The sequence below is a fragment of the Acanthochromis polyacanthus genome, chromosome 20 (genome assembly GCF_021347895.1).
Source record: "Acanthochromis polyacanthus isolate Apoly-LR-REF ecotype Palm Island chromosome 20, KAUST_Apoly_ChrSc, whole genome shotgun sequence".
Taxonomy (NCBI): Eukaryota; Metazoa; Chordata; class Actinopteri; family Pomacentridae; genus Acanthochromis; species Acanthochromis polyacanthus.
The window spans coordinates 31,147,613-31,167,385 of record NC_067132.1 but is presented as its reverse complement, the minus strand read 5'-3'; the positions used below and the strand labels follow the sequence as shown (position 1 = coordinate 31,167,385).

Here is a 19,773-nt window from a genome sequence, read left to right as displayed (position 1 = left end):
TTTAAACCCTTTGATTATAGCTACAAGAATGAACAGTTTAGATCATTTCAGAGTTGTGTATTGTTTTTCATAGAAACTACTTTATTTTCCATTGGATGCGTACATATTTTAATCGTAGCATCTCTTCTGGTCCAGCTGATGGCTCCACGGCGGCCCTCCTCTGGGCCCAGACCCGGTGTTTGGACACCACAGCTGCAGGCCACAGTTTCTACTTATAACCTTTATTAGCATTTAGCTGCCAGCGGCGGCGGCAGCGTGAGAGCTCAGGTGTGGCTGCGACACCTCAGGTGAAGCCATTACCATCCAGCATCGAGCCGTCAGCTCGGCTCAGATGAGGCCGAGCCGCCGGCAGCGTTCAGAGCGTCCGACCCGCTTCTGTCAGCTCCCATAGACACAAAAACACACAGTCTGTCCTCCAACAGCAGAAAAACCACGTTCCCCTGAATGTGAGGGTTCTACAGCGTCCGGCGGTGGTTCTCCTCCACTCACAAAAAGTTCTAACGACGCTGGGAGGAAAAACTCTCAAATCTACCATGAAAAACACCTCGTTTTCAGACGAAATGAGGCCAATCCATTGTTGAAAATATCAGTTAGATGCAAGGGCGTAGGTTTGGTCTCAACACTGGTAGGGACGATATAACAGCATAACCTGCATGTACACTTTTTGCTGGGGACGGGACATTAATAAGACCAAACAGATTGGGTGAACGGGGGTCAGGGCTACATTTCTCACGAATATGAACCTAATTAATTGATAAGCTAAATGATCAATGCAAAATCAATCTGTATTGACTTATACTAACTTTCATGTGTATTGGTTCAGGTGATAGTAATTAAATACATTTTAATTAATAAATAAATGCACTAATAGGTATTTGGTTTCAAAAGTGTAAAGTCACAACATGCTCTAGCCTTCTTTCCTTCTAAACCAGAAGAAAAGCAGCAGCATGTGTTTTTTTTTGACTGTCAACACTTTCCTGTGAAACACAGACTGGGACCTCTCTCTCTCTAAGCAGCTTCTTGCTCACGTTTTTCTGGTTCTATATTTTCCAGCAGAGTTCACTACATTTCTCACAGTTTAATTAACGTTAACAGTAGAAAACACATACAGGAGGATAATTCTCTCTAAGCAGCTTCCTACTCGAGTTTTGCAGGTTAGCAAGTTCACACAGTTTAATGTTATGCTAACTCTGATGCAGGTCGGACTTTCAGTAGAACATTAAGTCATCAGCCAATCAGACGCACGTTTGATTGGACCGGCACATTCAGCAAGTGAAAAGGGGTAAATGTAAGTCTGAACCTGGTCTGAACATAATGAAAATAATTCACTTAATAATGGTAGGGTCAATTCTATTCTTACAACATGTGGGAAGACAATCACAATGACCTATATAACTGAACTCATTATATAATGCAAATAAGGTTGCTTAAAAGTTGGTGGGGACAATTTGACCCTCTTGAAAAGTTGGTAGTGTTATGTCCCTACCGTCCCTATGCAAACCTACGCCCTTGGTAAGATGTGTTTTAGTTCATCGATGTCCAGGTTTTAAAGGTTTTAGCTCATTTATATCCAGGTTTTAAAGGGTTTAATGTGTTAATATTGGGATTTTGGTGCCTAGCCAGGTTTCAACATTTTAATTTGATACTATCCAGGTTTTGGTGTTTTCTTGTGATACTATCCAGGTTTTGGAGGCTTTTCTACATTAAAACCAGTGTTTTCTGCGTCCCTACCAGGTTTCCGATGCTCAGCATGCCGTTGAACTCGTCGGTCATGGGGTAGTGCTCCATGGCCATGAAGAGCGTGTTGAGCACGATGCAGACAGTGATGGCCAGGTCCAGGAAGGGGTCCATCACCATGACCTTCACCAGCTGCTTCACCCTCAGCCAGCAGGGGCAGCACTCCCACACCAGGTAGCGGTGGGCGAACACGTACCAGCAGGGGTGGCACTTCTTATGGGCCTCCTCCAGCTCTGCACCACACGACACAAACACAAACACGACACAACACAACATGATACAACACGACATGACACAACACGACACGACACAGACACGACACGACACGACACGACACGACACGACACGACACGACACAACACAACACGACAACACGATACGACACAAACACGACACAATACAACATGACAACACGATACGACACAAACACGACACAACACAAACACGACACGACACAACACGACACAATACAACATGACACAACACGACACGACACGACACGACACAATACAACATGACAACACGACACAAACACAAACACGACACGACACAACACGACACGACACAATACAACATGACACAACACGACAACACAAACACGACACAACACAAACACGACACAATACAACATGACACAACACGACACGACACAAACACGACACAACACGACACGACACGACACGACACGACACGACACAATACAACATGACACAACACGACACGACACAACACGACACAATACAACATGACACAACACGACACGACACAACACGACACAATACAACATGACACAGACACGACACAAACACGACACAACACGACACAATACAACATGACACAACACGACACGACACAAACACGACACAACACGACACGACACGACACGACACGACACAAACACGACACAACACAAACACGACACAACACAAACACGACACAATACAACATGACACAACACGACACGACACAAACACGACACAACACGACACGACACGACACGACACGACACAAACACGACACAACACGACACGACACGACACGACACGACACAACACGACATGACACAAACACGACATGACACAAACACGACACAAACACACAAAACCAGGACAGGAGGGTTAATCTAAAGCGGGGGTGTCCATCATGCGTTCTGTCGTTTAGTTTTCTCCACATGTCTGATGATAATTCCAGCACTAATCAGCTCGTTTACCTTCCATGGCGTCGGTCAGGTAGCTGGCGGCGCTCAGAGCTCGTCCTCGACGTTCAGACTCCTGGGTGGACGACGGCCGAGGAAGCAGCATCGTACTGAGCTCTGTGGTCGACGTGGGGACCTGGAAACGAAAGAATAAACAGTTAACCTCAGTCACATCACAGAGAGTTCAATCTGATCTGTGTATCAGTGTAAATGTATGTGTTTATGAGTTTAAACTGATCTATTGATAAGGTTACATTCTTCAGTGGTCGGTTCACCAGCAGGCTTCAGAACAAACAAAAAGTTGACCGGATCCAGAAGATGTAAAAACAGGAAAATTCAGATGATCTTCGCTTTCCAACGGTCCTTGAATGAATCACATGAGATGAAGGATTTAGGCGGGAAAAATATTAAAATTAAAAAGTTTGTAGAAAATTAAACAATCTCTGGTTCTTCTCTGGTTCTTTCTTTGCCTGTAAACAATGTTTTTTTTTCAGTTGTCTGGTCATTTCAGACTGAAGTCGTGAATCCAGCTGCTGCTGAGAAACTTTCCTGAGGAGAACCTCTGAGAGTGAGGAGGAGAACCTCTGAGTGTGAGGAGGAGAACCTCTGAGAGTGAGGAGGAGAACCTCTGAGTGTGAGGAGGAGAACCTCTGAGTGTGAGGAGGAGAACCTCTGAGTGTGAGGAGGAGAACCTCTGAGTGTGATCAGGAGAACCTCTGAGTGTGAGGAGGAGAACCTCTGAGAGTGAGGAGGAGAACCTCTGAGTGTGAGGGGGAGAACCTCTGAGTGTGAGGAGGAGAACCTCTGAGTGTGAGGGGGAGAACCTCTGAGTGTGAGGGGGAGAACCTCTGAGTGTGAGGGGGAGAACCTCTGAGTGTGAGGAGGAGAACCTCTGAGTGTGAGGGGGAGAACCTCTGAGTGTGAGGAGGAGAACCTCTGAGTGTGAGGGGGAGAACCTCTGAGTGTGATCAGGAGAACCTCTGAGTGTGAGGAGGAGAACCTCTGAGTGTGAGGGGGAGAACCTCTGAGTGTGAGGGGGAGAACCTCTGAGTGTGAGGAGGAGAACCTCTGAGTGTGAGGAGGAGAACCTCTGAGTGTGATCAGGAGAACCTCTGAGTGTGAGGAGGAGAGCCTCTGAGTGTGATCAGGAGAACCTCTGAGTGTGAGGAGGAGAACCTCTGAGTGTGAGGAGGAGAACCTCTGAGTGTGATCAGGAGAACCTCTGAGTGTGAGGGGGAGAACCTCTGAGTGTGAGGAGGAGAGCCTCTGAGTGTGATCAGGAGAACCTCTGAGTGTGAGGAGGAGAGCCTCTGAGTGTGATCAGGAGAACCTCTGAGTGTGAGGAGGAGAACCTCTGAGTGTGAGGAGGAGAACCTCTGAGTGTGATCAGGAGAACCTCTGAGTGTGAGGAGGAGAACCTCTGAGAGTGAGGAGGAGAACCTCTGAGTGTGAGGAGGAGAACCTCTGAGTGTGAGGGGGAGAACCTCTGAGTGTGAGGAGGAGAGCCTCTGAGTGTGAGGAGGAGAGCCTCTGAGTGTGATCAGGAGAACCTCTGAGTGTGAGGAGGAGAACCTCTGAGTGTGAGGAGGAGAACCTCTGAGTGTGAGGAGGAGAACCTCTGAGTGTGATCAGGAGAACCTCTGAGTGTGAGGGGGAGAACCTCTGAGTGTGATCAGGAGAACCTCTGAGTGTGAGGGGGAGAACCTCTGAGTGTGAGGAGGAGAGCCTCTGAGTGTGATCAGGAGAACCTCTGAGTGTGAGGAGGAGAGCCTCTGAGTGTGAGGAGGAGAACCTCTGAGTGTGAGGAGGAGAACCTCTGAGGCTGGAGCTCTGACTGTTCAGACAGATGAGTGGGAGGAACTTTGTTGCCACGGAGACGTGACCGTGGCAACCCACGGTGGCTAACCGATGCTAAATTAGCGCCTGGCGGCTGCGTGCGTCTCCCTGTGTGAGCGTCGACCTTCAGGCCTCACGTCGCCTCTCATTGGTCAAAGCGTCAGGAGGAAGAATTGTGTAACCTCACCTGAGCCAATCAGGAGGCAGACAGGAAGTCTCTGAGGACGACGAGCAGCAAATACAACATCGACTTCACGACGCAGAGAAAAGCTGCAAACACCGACTTTAAGTTTAAACTGAAAAATAAATTCAAGCTTTAAAATGGAAAAAAGAAAGTTTTTAATGAAAACTTTCAAAATAAATCACTGTTATTCTACTGATCGTTTTATTTTACAGATAAAATTACAGATAAATTTTACTGTAAATTACACTTTGTCATTGCAATTATTTCAGTAAAAAAATAATTATTTTTAGGATATTTTCCATCATTTGAAAGAAAAAAAAATCATTGTTTCAAAATTGTTTAAATTAAAGTTATTATTTAGTTAAATCACAGAAAATATAAGTCATTTATGGGTTACAACTATGAATAATATTTCCATCAAAAATCTGCATTTTTACTTTTTTGTTCTTTAATATTTGATTGTAGAATATTTTTCTGAAACATTTTTTCATTTTTAAATAATTTTTTAACATTTAGAATTAAAATTACACTTCTGCACTGTGTTTGAATGTTAAAAACTGCGAGGGTTTTTCTAACAATAATAATAATAATAATTTGGTCTTTTACAGCAGCAAACACTGATTTCTCTGATTCATCGAGCAGCAGTCGTCACCTGCGTATCTGTTGCCGTGGCGACAGGAAACGCTGTCATCCACTACGTTTGACCCGCCTGACCTGAATCTGTGTCGCCGTGGCAACAGATGGAGGAAGCTCCAAGTCATGAAAGAATCCTGAAAGTGTGCTTTGGTGTTTTTTACTGTGGAAAAAAAAATCAGTTTTCAACCATTTTTAAAGCTCCTGTTTCATTTCACCCCACTGTGGACTCATTTTACCCCACTTTGGGCTCATTTTACCCCACTTTGGGCTCATTTTACTCCACTGTGGACCCATTTTACCCCACTGTGGACCCATTTTACTCCACTTTGGACTCATTTCACCCCACTTTGGACTCATTTCACCCCACTGTGGACTCATTTTACCCCACTGTGGACCCATTTTACCCCACTGTGGACTCATTTTACCCCACTGTGGACCCATTTCACCCCACTGTGGACTCATTTTACCCCACTGTGGACCCATTTCACCCCACTGTGGACTCATTTTACCCCACTGTGGACTCATTTTACACCAATGTGGGCTCATTTTACCCCACTGTGGACCCATTTTACCCCACTGTGGACTCATTTTACCTCACTGTGGACTTATTTTACCCCACTGTGGAGTCATTTTACCCCACTGTGGGTTCATTTTACCCCACTGTGGACTCATTTTACCTCACTGTGGACTCATTTTACCTCACTGTAGACTCATTTTACACCACTGTGGAGTCATTTTACCCCACTGTGGAGTCATTTTACCCCACTGTGGGTTCATTTTACCCCACTGTGGGTTCATTTTACCCCACTGTGGGCTTATTTTACCCCACTGTGGACTCATTTTACACCAATGTGGACTCATTTTACCTCACTGTGGACTCATTTTACCTCACTGTGGACTCATTTTACCTCACTGTGGACTCATTTTACCCCACTGTGGACTCATTTTACCTCACTGTGGACTCATTTTACCTCACTGTGGACTCATTTTACCCCACTGTGGACTCATTTTACACCAATGTGGACTCATTTTACCTCACTGTGGACTCATTTTACCTCACTGTGGACTCATTTTACCTCACTGTGGACTCATTTTACCCCACTGTGGGCTCATTTTGCCCACTGTGGACCATTTTTCCTCAGTTTTGGCTCATTTTTCCTAAATTTTGGCTCATTTTACGTCACTGTAGCCTGTTTTTTTTCTCCATGCTGCTCATCTGAGTCCATCTTCGTATCCGTATTTTCAGCACTGGGAAGCGAACACAAACCGCTCGTCCACACGTGGAGGCAGGTTTCTCACCTTTCCTGCATGTGTTTGCTCTGTGAGTCACACAGAGAAAGTGTGATCTGATTATCATCTCTGCTGGACATCCCACAGGATTTATGTCTGTTTCCAGACACACGGCCGATCGACTGGATGTAAACAGTCTGACAAACTACGTACACGAAACACGGTGTGTGTGAGCTGCTCGGTCGAAGGCAGCGTCTAACTGTGGCCTCTGGAAAGGTGAACACGACACAACTTCAGCTTCAACGTGAGAATGGAAGACAGGGGACGAAAACAAGGAGACAACACACCTCCAAAAATATACAGAATCACCTACAGAGCGCAAAATAACAACAAGAAGATGCAAAATCAACTAAAGAATGACAAAGAACCACAAAAAGGTGCAAAATCAACTAGAGAATGACAATGAACCACAAAAAGGTGCAAAATAACCACAAAAAGGTGCACAATCACAGAAAATGGTGCAAGATCATCACAAAAGATCCAAAATCACTGCAAAAAAACATTCAAAATTACCACTGAAAGGTACAAAATCACCTGGATAAAGGTGCAAAATCACAACAAAAGACACAAAAACACCTGAAAAAAGATGCAAAAAGGTGCAATATATATGCAAAATCACCACAAAAAAGTGCAAAATCACAAAAATGGTGCAAGAGCATCACAAAAGACGCAAAGTCACCTCAAAAAGACGCAGAATCACCAAAAAATGGTGCAAAATCACAGAAAACATGGGGCAAGATCATCACAGAAGACGCAGCATCACCTTAAGAAGATGCAGAATCTCCCAAAAAGGTGAAAAATTACGACAAAGAATATGTAAAACCATCACAAAATGGTGAAAAATCACCTGGACAAAGTTACAAAATCACCACAAAACACCAAAAATTACCTCAAGAAAAGGCAAAATCACCCAAAAAAAAATCGAAGGCCCAAAAAAAGTCACCACAAAAAATGTGCAGAATCACCAAAAAAAAAAGATGCAGAGTCACGACAAAAATGTTCAAAATCACCCAGATAAAAATGCTAAATCACAATAAAACACAAAAAAATCATCAGAAAAAAATGTTAAATCACCAAAACATTCCAAAATTACCACAAAAGACACAAAGTCACGACAAAAGGACACAAAGTTACGACAAAAAGGTTAAAAACCACTTCAACAAGATGCAAAATAACCACAAAAAGATGCAAAACCAACATGAAAAGATGTAAAGTTTCTTGAAAAAGATACAAAGTCACAACAAAAAAGACTGAAAATCATCACTAAAGCACGCAAGACAACTACAAAATGAAGCGAAATCACTTAGAAATTGATAGAAAAAGGGGCAAAAATCACCAGAAAAAATTGCAAATCATCCCCAAGAAGATGCAGAGATATCGCAGAATGCAGAAAATGGTGCAAATTCACACAAAATGGTGCAAAATCAACACAAAACGGTGCAAAATCAACAAAAAACGGTGCAAATTGACACAAAATGGTGCAAAATCAACATGAAATGGTGTGAAATTGAAACAAAATGGCACTGCAACAGGATGCAAAATCACAAAACAAGGAGGAAAATCAGGACAAATTTAGACAAAACCATGACAAAAAGACGTGAAATCATCACAGAAGCAAACAAAAGAGAAAAAAAATCCACAAAAGCACCATAAAGAGAGAAAAGCAAACAGAGAAAAGACGTGAAATCACCTCATGATGCTACATGTGAAAACCAGAGGACTAGAAATGAAAATGCTGAGGTTAGATGTGAAAACCATGTGGGAACACTCATAAAAACTATGAAGCTACATGTAAAAAAGATTCATTTTTTAATTAAAAGGGTAATTTCCCCTCACTGTGGGACTGCGTTTCCTCATTTCATTCTCACTCTGGTTTCATTTGACCTCAGTATAGCTTTATTTCTCCTCTCTGTGGGCTCGTTTTCCTTCACTGGAGGTTCATTTTCCCTCATTCTGGGTTAATTTTTCCTCATTGTGGGTCATTTTTTCACTGTAAAGCTGTAAATAACCTCTATAGCTTCTTTTTCTGCATCAGAGCGGCTAATAAACGGATCCATGTTGGCGTTTGGATCAGGAGCATACCTGAGCTGGAATGTTGGGCTCTAACCGCGATGCCACAGCAGTGACACTATGTGCTGTGGAGCGTGTGTGTGTGTGTGTGTGTGTGTGTGTGTGTGTGTGTGTGTGTGTGTGTGTCTGTTTGGTCCATGATATCAGGGCAGAGTTATGCAAACACTGATTCATAATTCACATGTCCGATGGCTGCAGGCTGCACCATTGTTTCCACTGCAGCGAACACACACACACACACACACACACACACACGCTGCATGACAGACACACTGTGGACTCACACTCTCCTCCTTGACCTTCTCCATGGTGCAGCCCGACAGCTGCCCCTGCAGTGGTGGAGGGGAAACCCCGTTCTGCTCCATGGACACAAACAGCTTCCCGTTGACGTTCAGCGTCGGATAGAACACCTGGAAACACACAATCACACAGGTGAGGCTACGCTACACACACACACACACACACACACACAGGTGAGGCTACGCTACACACACACACAGGTGAGGCTACGCTACACACCTGGAAACACACACACACACACACACACACACACAGGTGAGGCTACGCTACACACCTGGAAACACACACACAGGTGAGGCTACGCTACACACACACACACACACACACACAGGTGAGGCTACGCTACACACACACACACACACACAGGTGAGGCTACGCTACACACCTGGAAACACACACACACACACACACACACACACAGGTGAGGCTACGCTACACACACACACAGGTGAGGCTACACTACACACCTGGAAACACACACACACACACACACACACACAGGTGAGGCTACGCTACACACACACACACACACACACACAGGTGAGGCTACGCTACACACACACACACAGGTGAGGCTACGCTACACACACACACACACACACACACACACACAGGTGAGGCTACGCTACACACACACACACACACACACACACACACACACACAGGTGAGGCTACACTACACACAGGTGAGGCTACGCTACACACCTGGAAACACACAAACACACACAGGTGAGGCTGCACTGTCAGAAAGAAAACACCTATGTGAAAACTATGAGATTACACGTTAAAAAAAAAAACTGAGATTACATGTGAAAACTACATGATTTTCTTTGTCAAAACTATTTTCTTCTTTTTATTTAAGCAGGTAAGTTAGTTGAGAACCAATTCTAATTTTCAATAATGACCTGGCCAAGAGGCGGGAAACAAACAAGATGAAAACTATGAGATTAGATGAGAAAAAAACCCATGAGATTATATGTTAAAGCTATGAGATTATATGTTCAAAACTATGAGATTATATGTTCAAAACTATGAGGTTATATATTAAAGCTATGAGATTATATGTGAAATATATGAGATTATATGTGAAATATATAGGATTACACATTGTGATTATGGGTTTATCTCTAAAAATTATGGGATAGATGTAGAAATCCTGAGATTATATGTGAAATTTATGAGATTACTAATGAAAACTTTGGATTTATGCGTGCAAACTAAGAGATTAGTCGTGAAAACTTTGGGATTAATGTGAAAATAGTATTCTATGTCATTACCTCAGATTATTCCCACATGGAAAACGTGGACATTGGTGTGGTTTCTCTGCTGACGATTTAGTTACACTGATAGATTATTACTATAGATGGGTTATTTAAACTGACCTGGGAGCTGTTAGATGACACATTATCATTTAAACTGACATGGGAGCTGTTAGATCACAGATTATTCCCACACGGAAAACATGGACATTGGTGTGGTTTCTCTGCTGACGATTTAGTTACACTGATAGATTATTGAGTATATATGTGTTATTTAAACTGACCTGGGAGCTGTTAGATCACAGATTATTGATTATAGATAATTTAAACTGACATGGGAGCTGTTAGATCACAGATTATTCCCACACGGAAAACATGGACATTGGTGTGGTTTCTCTGCTGACGATTTAGTTACACTGATAGATTATTGAGTATAGATGGGTTATTTAAACTGACCTGGGAGCTGCGGCTGGTCGTGCTGTAGGTGCTCGGCCTCCGTTTGGGCCACGGATGGTTCAGGATGCCGCTGAAGGTCCCACCGCTGTAGGTCCGACCTCCGACTCCCTCCACCACGTCTCCCGGGACGCTGTACTCGTCGTCGGCCATCTCGCCCTCCGACCCACGACTCCTCAGACGGAAGTTGAAGATGGAGGAAACCTGACTGCTTCTCCGAGTCCTGGAGGAGAAAGAACGAGCGAGCAGCGGGTGGAGAGGCTGCAGGAGGGAAGGTGAAGAGGAAACACGTCAGTCAGTCGGACCAGGAAGTTAGAACATCTGGAAAAATCTATGAAAATAGTCAGGGGAGAAAATGTTGAACAAAAAGTTTTGTGGAAAAACAAATTCAGACAAAACACATCTGTGAATAATTCTGTGAAAAGATTTATTTATTTTTTTAATGTAGGAAAAAAAATCCTTGAAAAAAAATTCACAGGAAAAAATCCATTAAATAATTCTGTTTTTAAAAAATGGGCTACAAAATTATGTACAAAAAATGTAGTAAAAAAACACTCAAAAAATGTAAAAAATAGTTCTGTGAAAAAAAATGGTGAAAAAATTCTGGAAACAAAAATTTGTGAAAACAAAATTGTTTAAAATTGGGGAAAAAAATCTGTATAAAAATATTCTAAAAGAAAGTCTATGAAAAAATTGAAAAACAGTTCTCTTAAAAAAATGCTAAAAAAACATATAAAGATTCTGTTAAAAAATTCTAAAAAAAAATATCTGGGAAAGAATTCTGTGGAAAGAAATCATTTAAAATGTATTTTTTACAAATCTGCAGGAAAAAAATGAAAAGAATTATATGAAAAATAAAGTCTGTGAAAGAATCAGTAGAAAATTCTGCGTAAAAAAAAGATTCAGTATAAAAATTCAGTAAAAATATTCTAAAAATTGTGGAAAAAATCTGTTAAAAAATAGGTGAAAATAGTTATTTAAAACAATCTGTAAAAAAAAATCAGCGAAAAAAATTGAACAAAAAAATCAGAAAAAAATTCTGTGTAGAAAAAAATCTGTAAAAAATGGTGAAAATCCGTGGAACATTTTTATCAGATTTTATTTCTTTATTTATTACATTTTATTTATTATAAATGATCATTCTTCGCTGCTCTGCTCTCCTCACCTTCCCTCCGTCCGTCATGTCCACCTGCAGCAGCTTCTCCTCTGATAGGTTCACCTCCACGTCGGCCATGCCCACCAGTGCCTGGCTCCGCCTCCGCTCCTCCAGGACGTCCAATGGCGGGCCGAAGGGCGAGAGGTCCGGCGACATCGAGTCGGAGTCGAGAACTTTCTGGGCGGCGAACTGGAGGAAGAAATTTTTAAATTCTAAAATCAAACCCAGTCAAGAAAAATAAAAGATTCACCATCGAAAAAATGCAAAATGACAGAAATGATTCCACATTTATGGCCCCATAGAGAGGTGTTCAGGTCCAGACGTTAAAGTTTAGAAGATTTTTCACCACATAAAGGGAGCAACACAACATTAGGAGGTGGTCATAGTGTTAGACCTGCTCAGTGTATGTGAGAATAATGCTAAAATATGATTAATCAGGCTTCATAATACAGAAAAACTACGTGATTAGATGTTGTATTATCAAATATGAGATTCTGGGTGCAGTTTTCTGGTTGGACATGATTTCTTTGGAGGCGTTTCAAAGGTGTGCTCTACCTGCTGCTCCTTCTTCAGCCTCTCCATGGCCTGCTGGAACTCCCTCTCCTTCTGGCAGGCCTCGGCGATGGTGGCCTGGTTCTGCTCCTCGTAGGCCATGGCCACCACGGCCAGGATCAGGTTGACCAGGTAGAAGGAGCCCAGGAAGATCACCACCACGAAGAACACCATGTAGGTCTTACCGGCCGAGCGCAGCGTCTGGGGGAGCAAACGGGAGGAGAGACTGATTCCTGACAGGTGACTTTATTAGCATGGCACCTTTCACAATAAAAGCATAAACGTTAGGAGAATGCTTCACAATAAGACAAATGAACAATCGGGCAAATAATAAGAGATTAATAAGATCTATAAATATGGTTATTTAAATTAAATTAAGCTGTTTATTTGTGTCCTGGCAGGTGTGTTTATTTGTATGGAGCATTTCAAAATAAAAGCATTATTAACCTATTATTTGGAATGCCTTTTATTTATTTAAATATTTTAGTCTATTATTTATCATGATTTTTATTCCTATCCTATTATTTGTAATGTTATTTATTTTAATTTTACTCTATTATTTCTAATGAATTTTATTTTCAATTTCAATTTATTCAGTTATTGCTAATGAGTTTTTCTTATTTACATTTTATTTTATTCATTAATTTTAATTACTTTTATATATTTATTTTATTCTATTATTTCTAATGGCTTTATTATATTTTTATTTTTTAATTTATCCTATTATTTGCAATCGCTTTTATTTTTTGCTATTTTTATTCGATTTTTATTCTATTATTCATAATGATTTTTTTTAAATTTTATTCCATTATTTGTAAAGAATTTCATTTCTTTATTTACTTCATTCTACTATTTGTCATGACTTTTTTTATTTGTATTTTATTTTATTATTTATAATGGCTTTCAATTTTGTTATTTTTTTCTATTATTTGTACGGACTTTTATTTTGCATTATTTTAATTTTATTTTTATTCCACTACTTATAAAAACTTAAGTTTTTGTTACTTTTATGATCTGGAGCTATTTTTATTATTTGTTGTTTTTATTTTTATTCTATTATGTGCAATAAAAAACAACAAACTTTCATCACTGTTATTTGTATTATTTGTAATGGCTTTTATTTTGTAAACAACCTTTTTGTAAACAACAAACTTAATTGATCAAATCCATTTGAATGTATTTAATTTTCTGGTGTTTTCTGAGTGTTTTCTGAGGGTTTAATTCGTAATGAAACAGGTTTTAGTAAACTCATTCCACCTGCAGGTGTGCACTCATCGTCCAATCACAGACGGGTTACCTGGTGGTACAGGTTCTCCCAGTAGTCCTGGGTCATGAGGCGGAACAGGGACAAGAAGGCCCAGCCGAAGGTGTCGAAGCTGGTGTAGCCATAGTTGGGATTCCTTCCTGCCTTCAGACAGTCGAACCCGTCCGGACATTTCCTGAAAAACAAACTCGATGTTAGCGGGAGGACAGGGACGATGGATGCTGCTGGAAAACCACCAGTTTGTTGTTTTGTGTCTCTTAAATTTAGTGTTTTAGTCATTTTGAGTCTCATTTTTGACAGTTTCTGTCTCATTTTTGTCATTTTGTGTCTCGTTTTTGTAATTCTCATTCGTGCTTTTATTGTTTTCGCATTTTTTTCATATTGTGTCTTCTTGTTATCTTTTTGCAATGTTACGTCTCATTTTTGTCATTTTGAGTTGTGTTTTTGTCGTCTTTTGTCTTATTTTTGTCGTTTTGTGTCTTGTTATTGTCATTTTGTCTTGATTTAGTCATTTTGTCTTGTTTTTGTCATTTTGAGTCATGTTTTTGTTATTTTTTGTCTCATTGTTTTCATTTTGGGTCTTGTTTTTGTTATTTTTTTGTCATATTGTTTTCATTTTGGGTCTTGTTTTTGTTATTTTTTGTCTCATTGTTTTCATTTTGGGTCTTGTTTTTGTTATTTGGGGTCGTGTTTTTGTCATCTTTTGTCTTGTTTTTGTCGTTTTCTGTCTCATTTTTATCATTTTGAGTCGTGTTTTTGTTGTTTGGGTGTCGTTTTGGTGGTTTTTCGTTCATCATCTGCTGGATGCTGCTGGATGTTGTGTAGCGATCGTTGTGTAACCAAACTACTGCTTGTCTTGAACCTGTGATTTGGAAAATCTCACACCAGAGGTTGGTGGGCGCAGAGACATTTAGAATTCAAAAACACCGTCTGTCCGTCTGTCTTTCTATTTATTCTCCTCCTCGGTGTTTACGACCGAGCGCTTGTTGTCGTCGTGCGACCGGACCCGCCCACACGTGTCGCCGCGGAGACGGAACAGATAAGGCATAATTGATATTCCACATTCACATCCCGTCACATCCATCGCCGCCCACTCACACACAGCTGACAAACAGCAGGCCGTCTGCAGGGGAATATCAGCCCAACGAGGAGGGAAAATGGTCAAAGGTGACGCTGCTGGAGGCTAACGCTGCTACTGCTAATGCTGCTAACGCTGCTACTGCTTCACATTTTACTTCAGAGGGACACAAAGCAGCGTTTCTAGTCTGTGTTTGTGAAACCAGAATAGAAGGAAACCACACTGTGTTAAGATGAGGACAGAAATGAGGCTAAAGATAAGAATGAAACAACAAGTACAGATGAGGCTAATGCAAAGGCTAAAGCTAAAGATAATATTAGAACAAGGTAAGAACAGATGAGGCTAATGCTAAGGCTAAACATAAGATTATAGCAAGGTAAGAACAGACGGGGCTAATGCTAATGCTAAATATAAGATTTGATCAATGCAAGAACAGGTAAGGCTAATACTAAGGCTAAGGCTAACGATAATATTAGAACAAGGTAAGAACAGATGAGGCTAATGCTAAGGCTAAACATAAGATTATAACAAGGTAAGAACAGATGAGGCTAATGCTAATGCTAAATATAAGATCAGAATAATGTAAGAACAGGTAAGGCTAATGCTAAGGCTAAGCATAAGATAAGATTTGAACAATGTAAGAACAGATGAGGCAAAAGCTAATACTAATGATAAAGATAAGCTAAAATTAGAACAAGGTAAGAACAGAATGAAATATTCCATGTAAAAAAGTGAAATGTTGCACATGAAAGAAAAAATAGAGCAACATGAAATTGCATTTTAGGTACAAAATGAAATATTGTACCTAAAAATGCAATTTTCCACACAAAAACTGGAATATTCTAATTGAAAAAACATAGCGTCCAAAAAATGAAATATTGCACCTGAAAACTGAAATATTGGGCATGAAAAATTAAATACTGGTCCTAGGAAATGAAATATTTCTCATGAAAACTGAAATATTCCACATGAAAAAGAAAATACAGCAATCAAAATATGAAATATTTCACCTAAGAAAATGAAATATTCCTTACGACAAATGAAATATTCAACATGAAAAATTAAATACTAATCACGAAAAACGAAATATTCAACATGAAATACTATACAAAAAAATAAAATATTCCAGATGAAAATTACTATTCTAGCTTAAGAAAACATAGCACCAAAAAATGAAATATTCAACATGAAAAAAAAGATTTTATCTAAAAAATTTAATATTCCTCATGGAAAAGAAATATTTGACGTGAAAAATTAAATACTGCACATGAAATCTGCCCTGTTTACACAAAAAATATTCTAGCTTATAAAAAACATAGCACCAAAAAATAAAATATTCAACATGAAAAATGAAATATTTCACCCCATAACAGAAATATGGCACATGAGATGTGAAATAATGTCCCTAAAAAATGAAATATTGCATCTGAATAATGAAATATTTCACATGAAATATGAAATGCTACGCCTAAAAACTGAAATATTCAACATAAAAATGTAATATTCTAGCTTAAGAAAAGTCAGTGCCCAAAAAATGAAATACTGCACTTGACTAATGAAATATTTTTGTCATATTTCTGAGTCAGTTTTGTGTCATTTTGCATCTTTTGCATCGTACTCGTCCTCCTCCTTTTCCACGGAGCTGCAGGACTTTAGGTTTTGAAAAGAGCTTCGTTTCTTTTCTGAGTAAAGACGAGAAGATGAAGAAGTTCTGCTGAATGAGAACTTTGTAAACCCTGACCACCTGCTGGACGTCTGGAGGAGTTTCTCTGAACCACCAGCAAACCTCTGCGTGAACAAAGCGCTGAGTCACCCCGCAGCGTCGTGCTGAGTCACCGTTCAGAGGATTCAAACCGACAACCCCGCGGTGACTCCGCCCCCGCCGAGCCCACTGAGTCATCTGCTTCCATTATCGCCTCTAATTCATTACATAACCTTTACATAATGCAGCTGATCACAAAAACATCATCATTTATTCACTGTTTACCTGCTGGCAGCAACAACTTAATGCTTCCAAACACTGAATGTGAAATCAATACGCTGACGGGAAAACAAAAAAAGTTACAGCCAGGACCGGCAAGACGATAAATGTCAGAAAGTACGCCATAAAGACGTTCCATTTTAATATTATGTTTCACTATCTTTAAATCTGTCAGTTCTAATCATAAATACCAAATATTTATTCATTTTTGGGATTTTAACGCTTTAAATACCAGCTTGTTTACATCATCTCACTGCTGTTTGCAATAAAAACTGTCAACTGACCATTTTGGATTCATTTGGATCAATATATGAGCCATTTGGGACCACTTCTGTGTCATTTTGGACCATTTTTAATTCATTTTAGACCGGTTCTGAGTCATTTTGGACCATTTTTAATTCATTTTAGACCGGTTCTGAGTCATTTTGGACCATTTTTAATTCATTTTAGACCGGTTCTGAGTCATTTTGGACCTTTTTAAATTAATTTTAGACCAGTTCTGAGTCATTTTGGACCTTTTTTAATTCATTTTAGACCGGTTCTGAGTCATTTTGGACCTTTTTTAATTCATTTTAGACCGGTTCTGATTCATTTCGGACCATTTTCGAGTCATTTGGACCTTTTGTTAATAATCGGGATTGATATATCAGCCATTTGGGACCACTTTTGAGTCATTTAGGACCATTTTGACAATTGTTGACTCATTTTAGACCAGTTTTTTTTTTTTTTGTCATTTTAGACCATTTTGAGTGAACACAAAAATGAAGTATTTTTACATAATGTGTGAAGTAGTAAATAGTTTTTAAATTAGAACCGTTTAGGACATGTGAGTGATTATTGTCAACCATAATTTTAATTAATTGATCATTTTTTCAGTGATGTCACATTTAAAACACAACTCACACTCAGGACCTTAAGGACAGAAACCCCAACGACAAAGACATAAAACTATGAATATTATGTTCCACTTTTAATTACTATTTTTAAAATGTACACCGATCCTGATGACAACAACCAGTTTTTAATTTATATTGTTACGTTGTGTTGTTCTACGCATCTTTTATGTTGTTTTTTGGGGGTTTTTTTGTCGATGAACACTGAACTTTCTGATTCAGACTAAAATCTTCTTCCAGAGTTTGAACCAACGACCAGTGAAGTCAAAGAGTCCAAAAAATCCATCAGTGTCAGTCTGCAGAAGGTGAAAAATAATCTGAAATCAATGTGCTGACTAACTGCTTACACAAACATTACAGGAACACAAATCTATGTTAACGTAATAAAACATCCAGACGTTACGGTAAAGAACCCGACCAACAGACAACTCAGAACAAACTTCTGCAGTAAAATAAATACCCGTTTAAATGATGGAATAAATCCCATAAACTGCTGCAGAAACCAGTGGCAAACTTCAGTTTATGTCCCACTGACACCAAATCCTGCAGGAACCGGTTCTAGTGGAACCCAACAGGAGTAAAGACCACCTGTTCAGAACTTTGACCTACAGCTCATTTCAGCTCTGAGCTTCAGGAACCTGAAAACTAACTCATGTTAAGCTTGGACCAAAATGTTCAGTTAAACCTAACTTTAGCCTTAACTAAACCTAACTTTACCCTTAACCAAACCTAACTTTAGCCTTAAATAAACCTAACTTTACCCCTAACTAAACCTAACTTTAGCCTTAACTAAACCTAACTTTACCCTTAACTAAACCTAACTTTAGCCTTAAATAAACCTAACTTTACCCCTAACTAAACCTAACTTTAGCCTTAAATAAACCTAACTTTACCCCTAACTAAACCTAACTTTAGCCTTAACTAAACCTAACTTTACCCTTAACTAAACCTAACTTCAGCCTTAAATAAACCTAATTTTACCCCTAACTAAACCTAACTTTAGCCTTAAATAAACCTAACTTTACCCCTAAATAAACCTAACTTTATCCTTAACTAAACCTAACTTTAGCCTTAAATAAACCTAACTTTACCCCTAAATAAACCTAACTTTATCCTTAACTAAACCTAACTTTACCCTTAAATAAACCTAACTTTAGCCTTAAATAAACCTAACTTTATCCTTAACTAAACCTAACTTTACCCTAAAATAAACCTAACTTTAGCCTTAAATAAACCTAACTTTACCCCTAACTAAACCTAACTTTACCCTTAAATAAACCTAACTTTACCCCTAAATAAACCTAACTTTATCCTTAACTAAACCTAACTTTACCCTTAAATAAACCTAACTTTAGCCTTAAATAAACCTAACTTTACCCTTAACTAAACCTAACTTTACCCTTAACTAAACCTAACTTTACCCCTAAATAAACCTAACTTTATCCTTAAATAAACCTAACTTTACCCCTAAATAAACCTAACTTTACCCCTAAATAAACCTAACTTTATCCCTAAATAAACCTAACTTTATCCTTAAATAAACCTAACTTTACCCTTAAATAAACCTAACTTTACCCTTAAATAAACCTAACTTTACCCCTAAATAAACCTAACTTTACCCTTAAATAAACCTAACTTTATCCTTAACTAAACCTAACTTTATCCTTAAATAAACCTAACTTTAGCCTTAACTAAACCTAACTTTACCCTTAACTCCATGTAACTTTAATTCAAACCAGGTCTAATTTCAAAGTTTAAGGCTTTCTGAGGACATTCCTGACACCACCAAGCCGTCGCTGCAATGTGACCGAGTACCCAAACGTAACACTCGACAACATGAGTAATGAAAAGCACACACACACTGAGTGGATGTGATGTGTGTGTCGCTC

The 19,773-nt window shown here is 39.6% G+C and overlaps 1 protein-coding gene across 1 annotated transcript in view; it reads right to left on the bottom strand.

Moving 5' to 3' along the window:
• Window positions 1–19,773, bottom strand: part of scn5lab (sodium channel, voltage gated, type V-like, alpha b) — a 180,205-nt gene that overhangs the window by 68,346 nt on the left and 92,086 nt on the right. Inside the window, 7 exon segments of the mRNA XM_051940377.1 lie at window positions 1,732–1,970; window positions 2,948–3,068; window positions 9,233–9,358; window positions 10,964–11,221; window positions 12,126–12,305; window positions 12,672–12,869; window positions 13,966–14,107. Coding sequence (XP_051796337.1) covers window positions 1,732–1,970; window positions 2,948–3,068; window positions 9,233–9,358; window positions 10,964–11,221; window positions 12,126–12,305; window positions 12,672–12,869; window positions 13,966–14,107 — 1,264 coding nt within the window.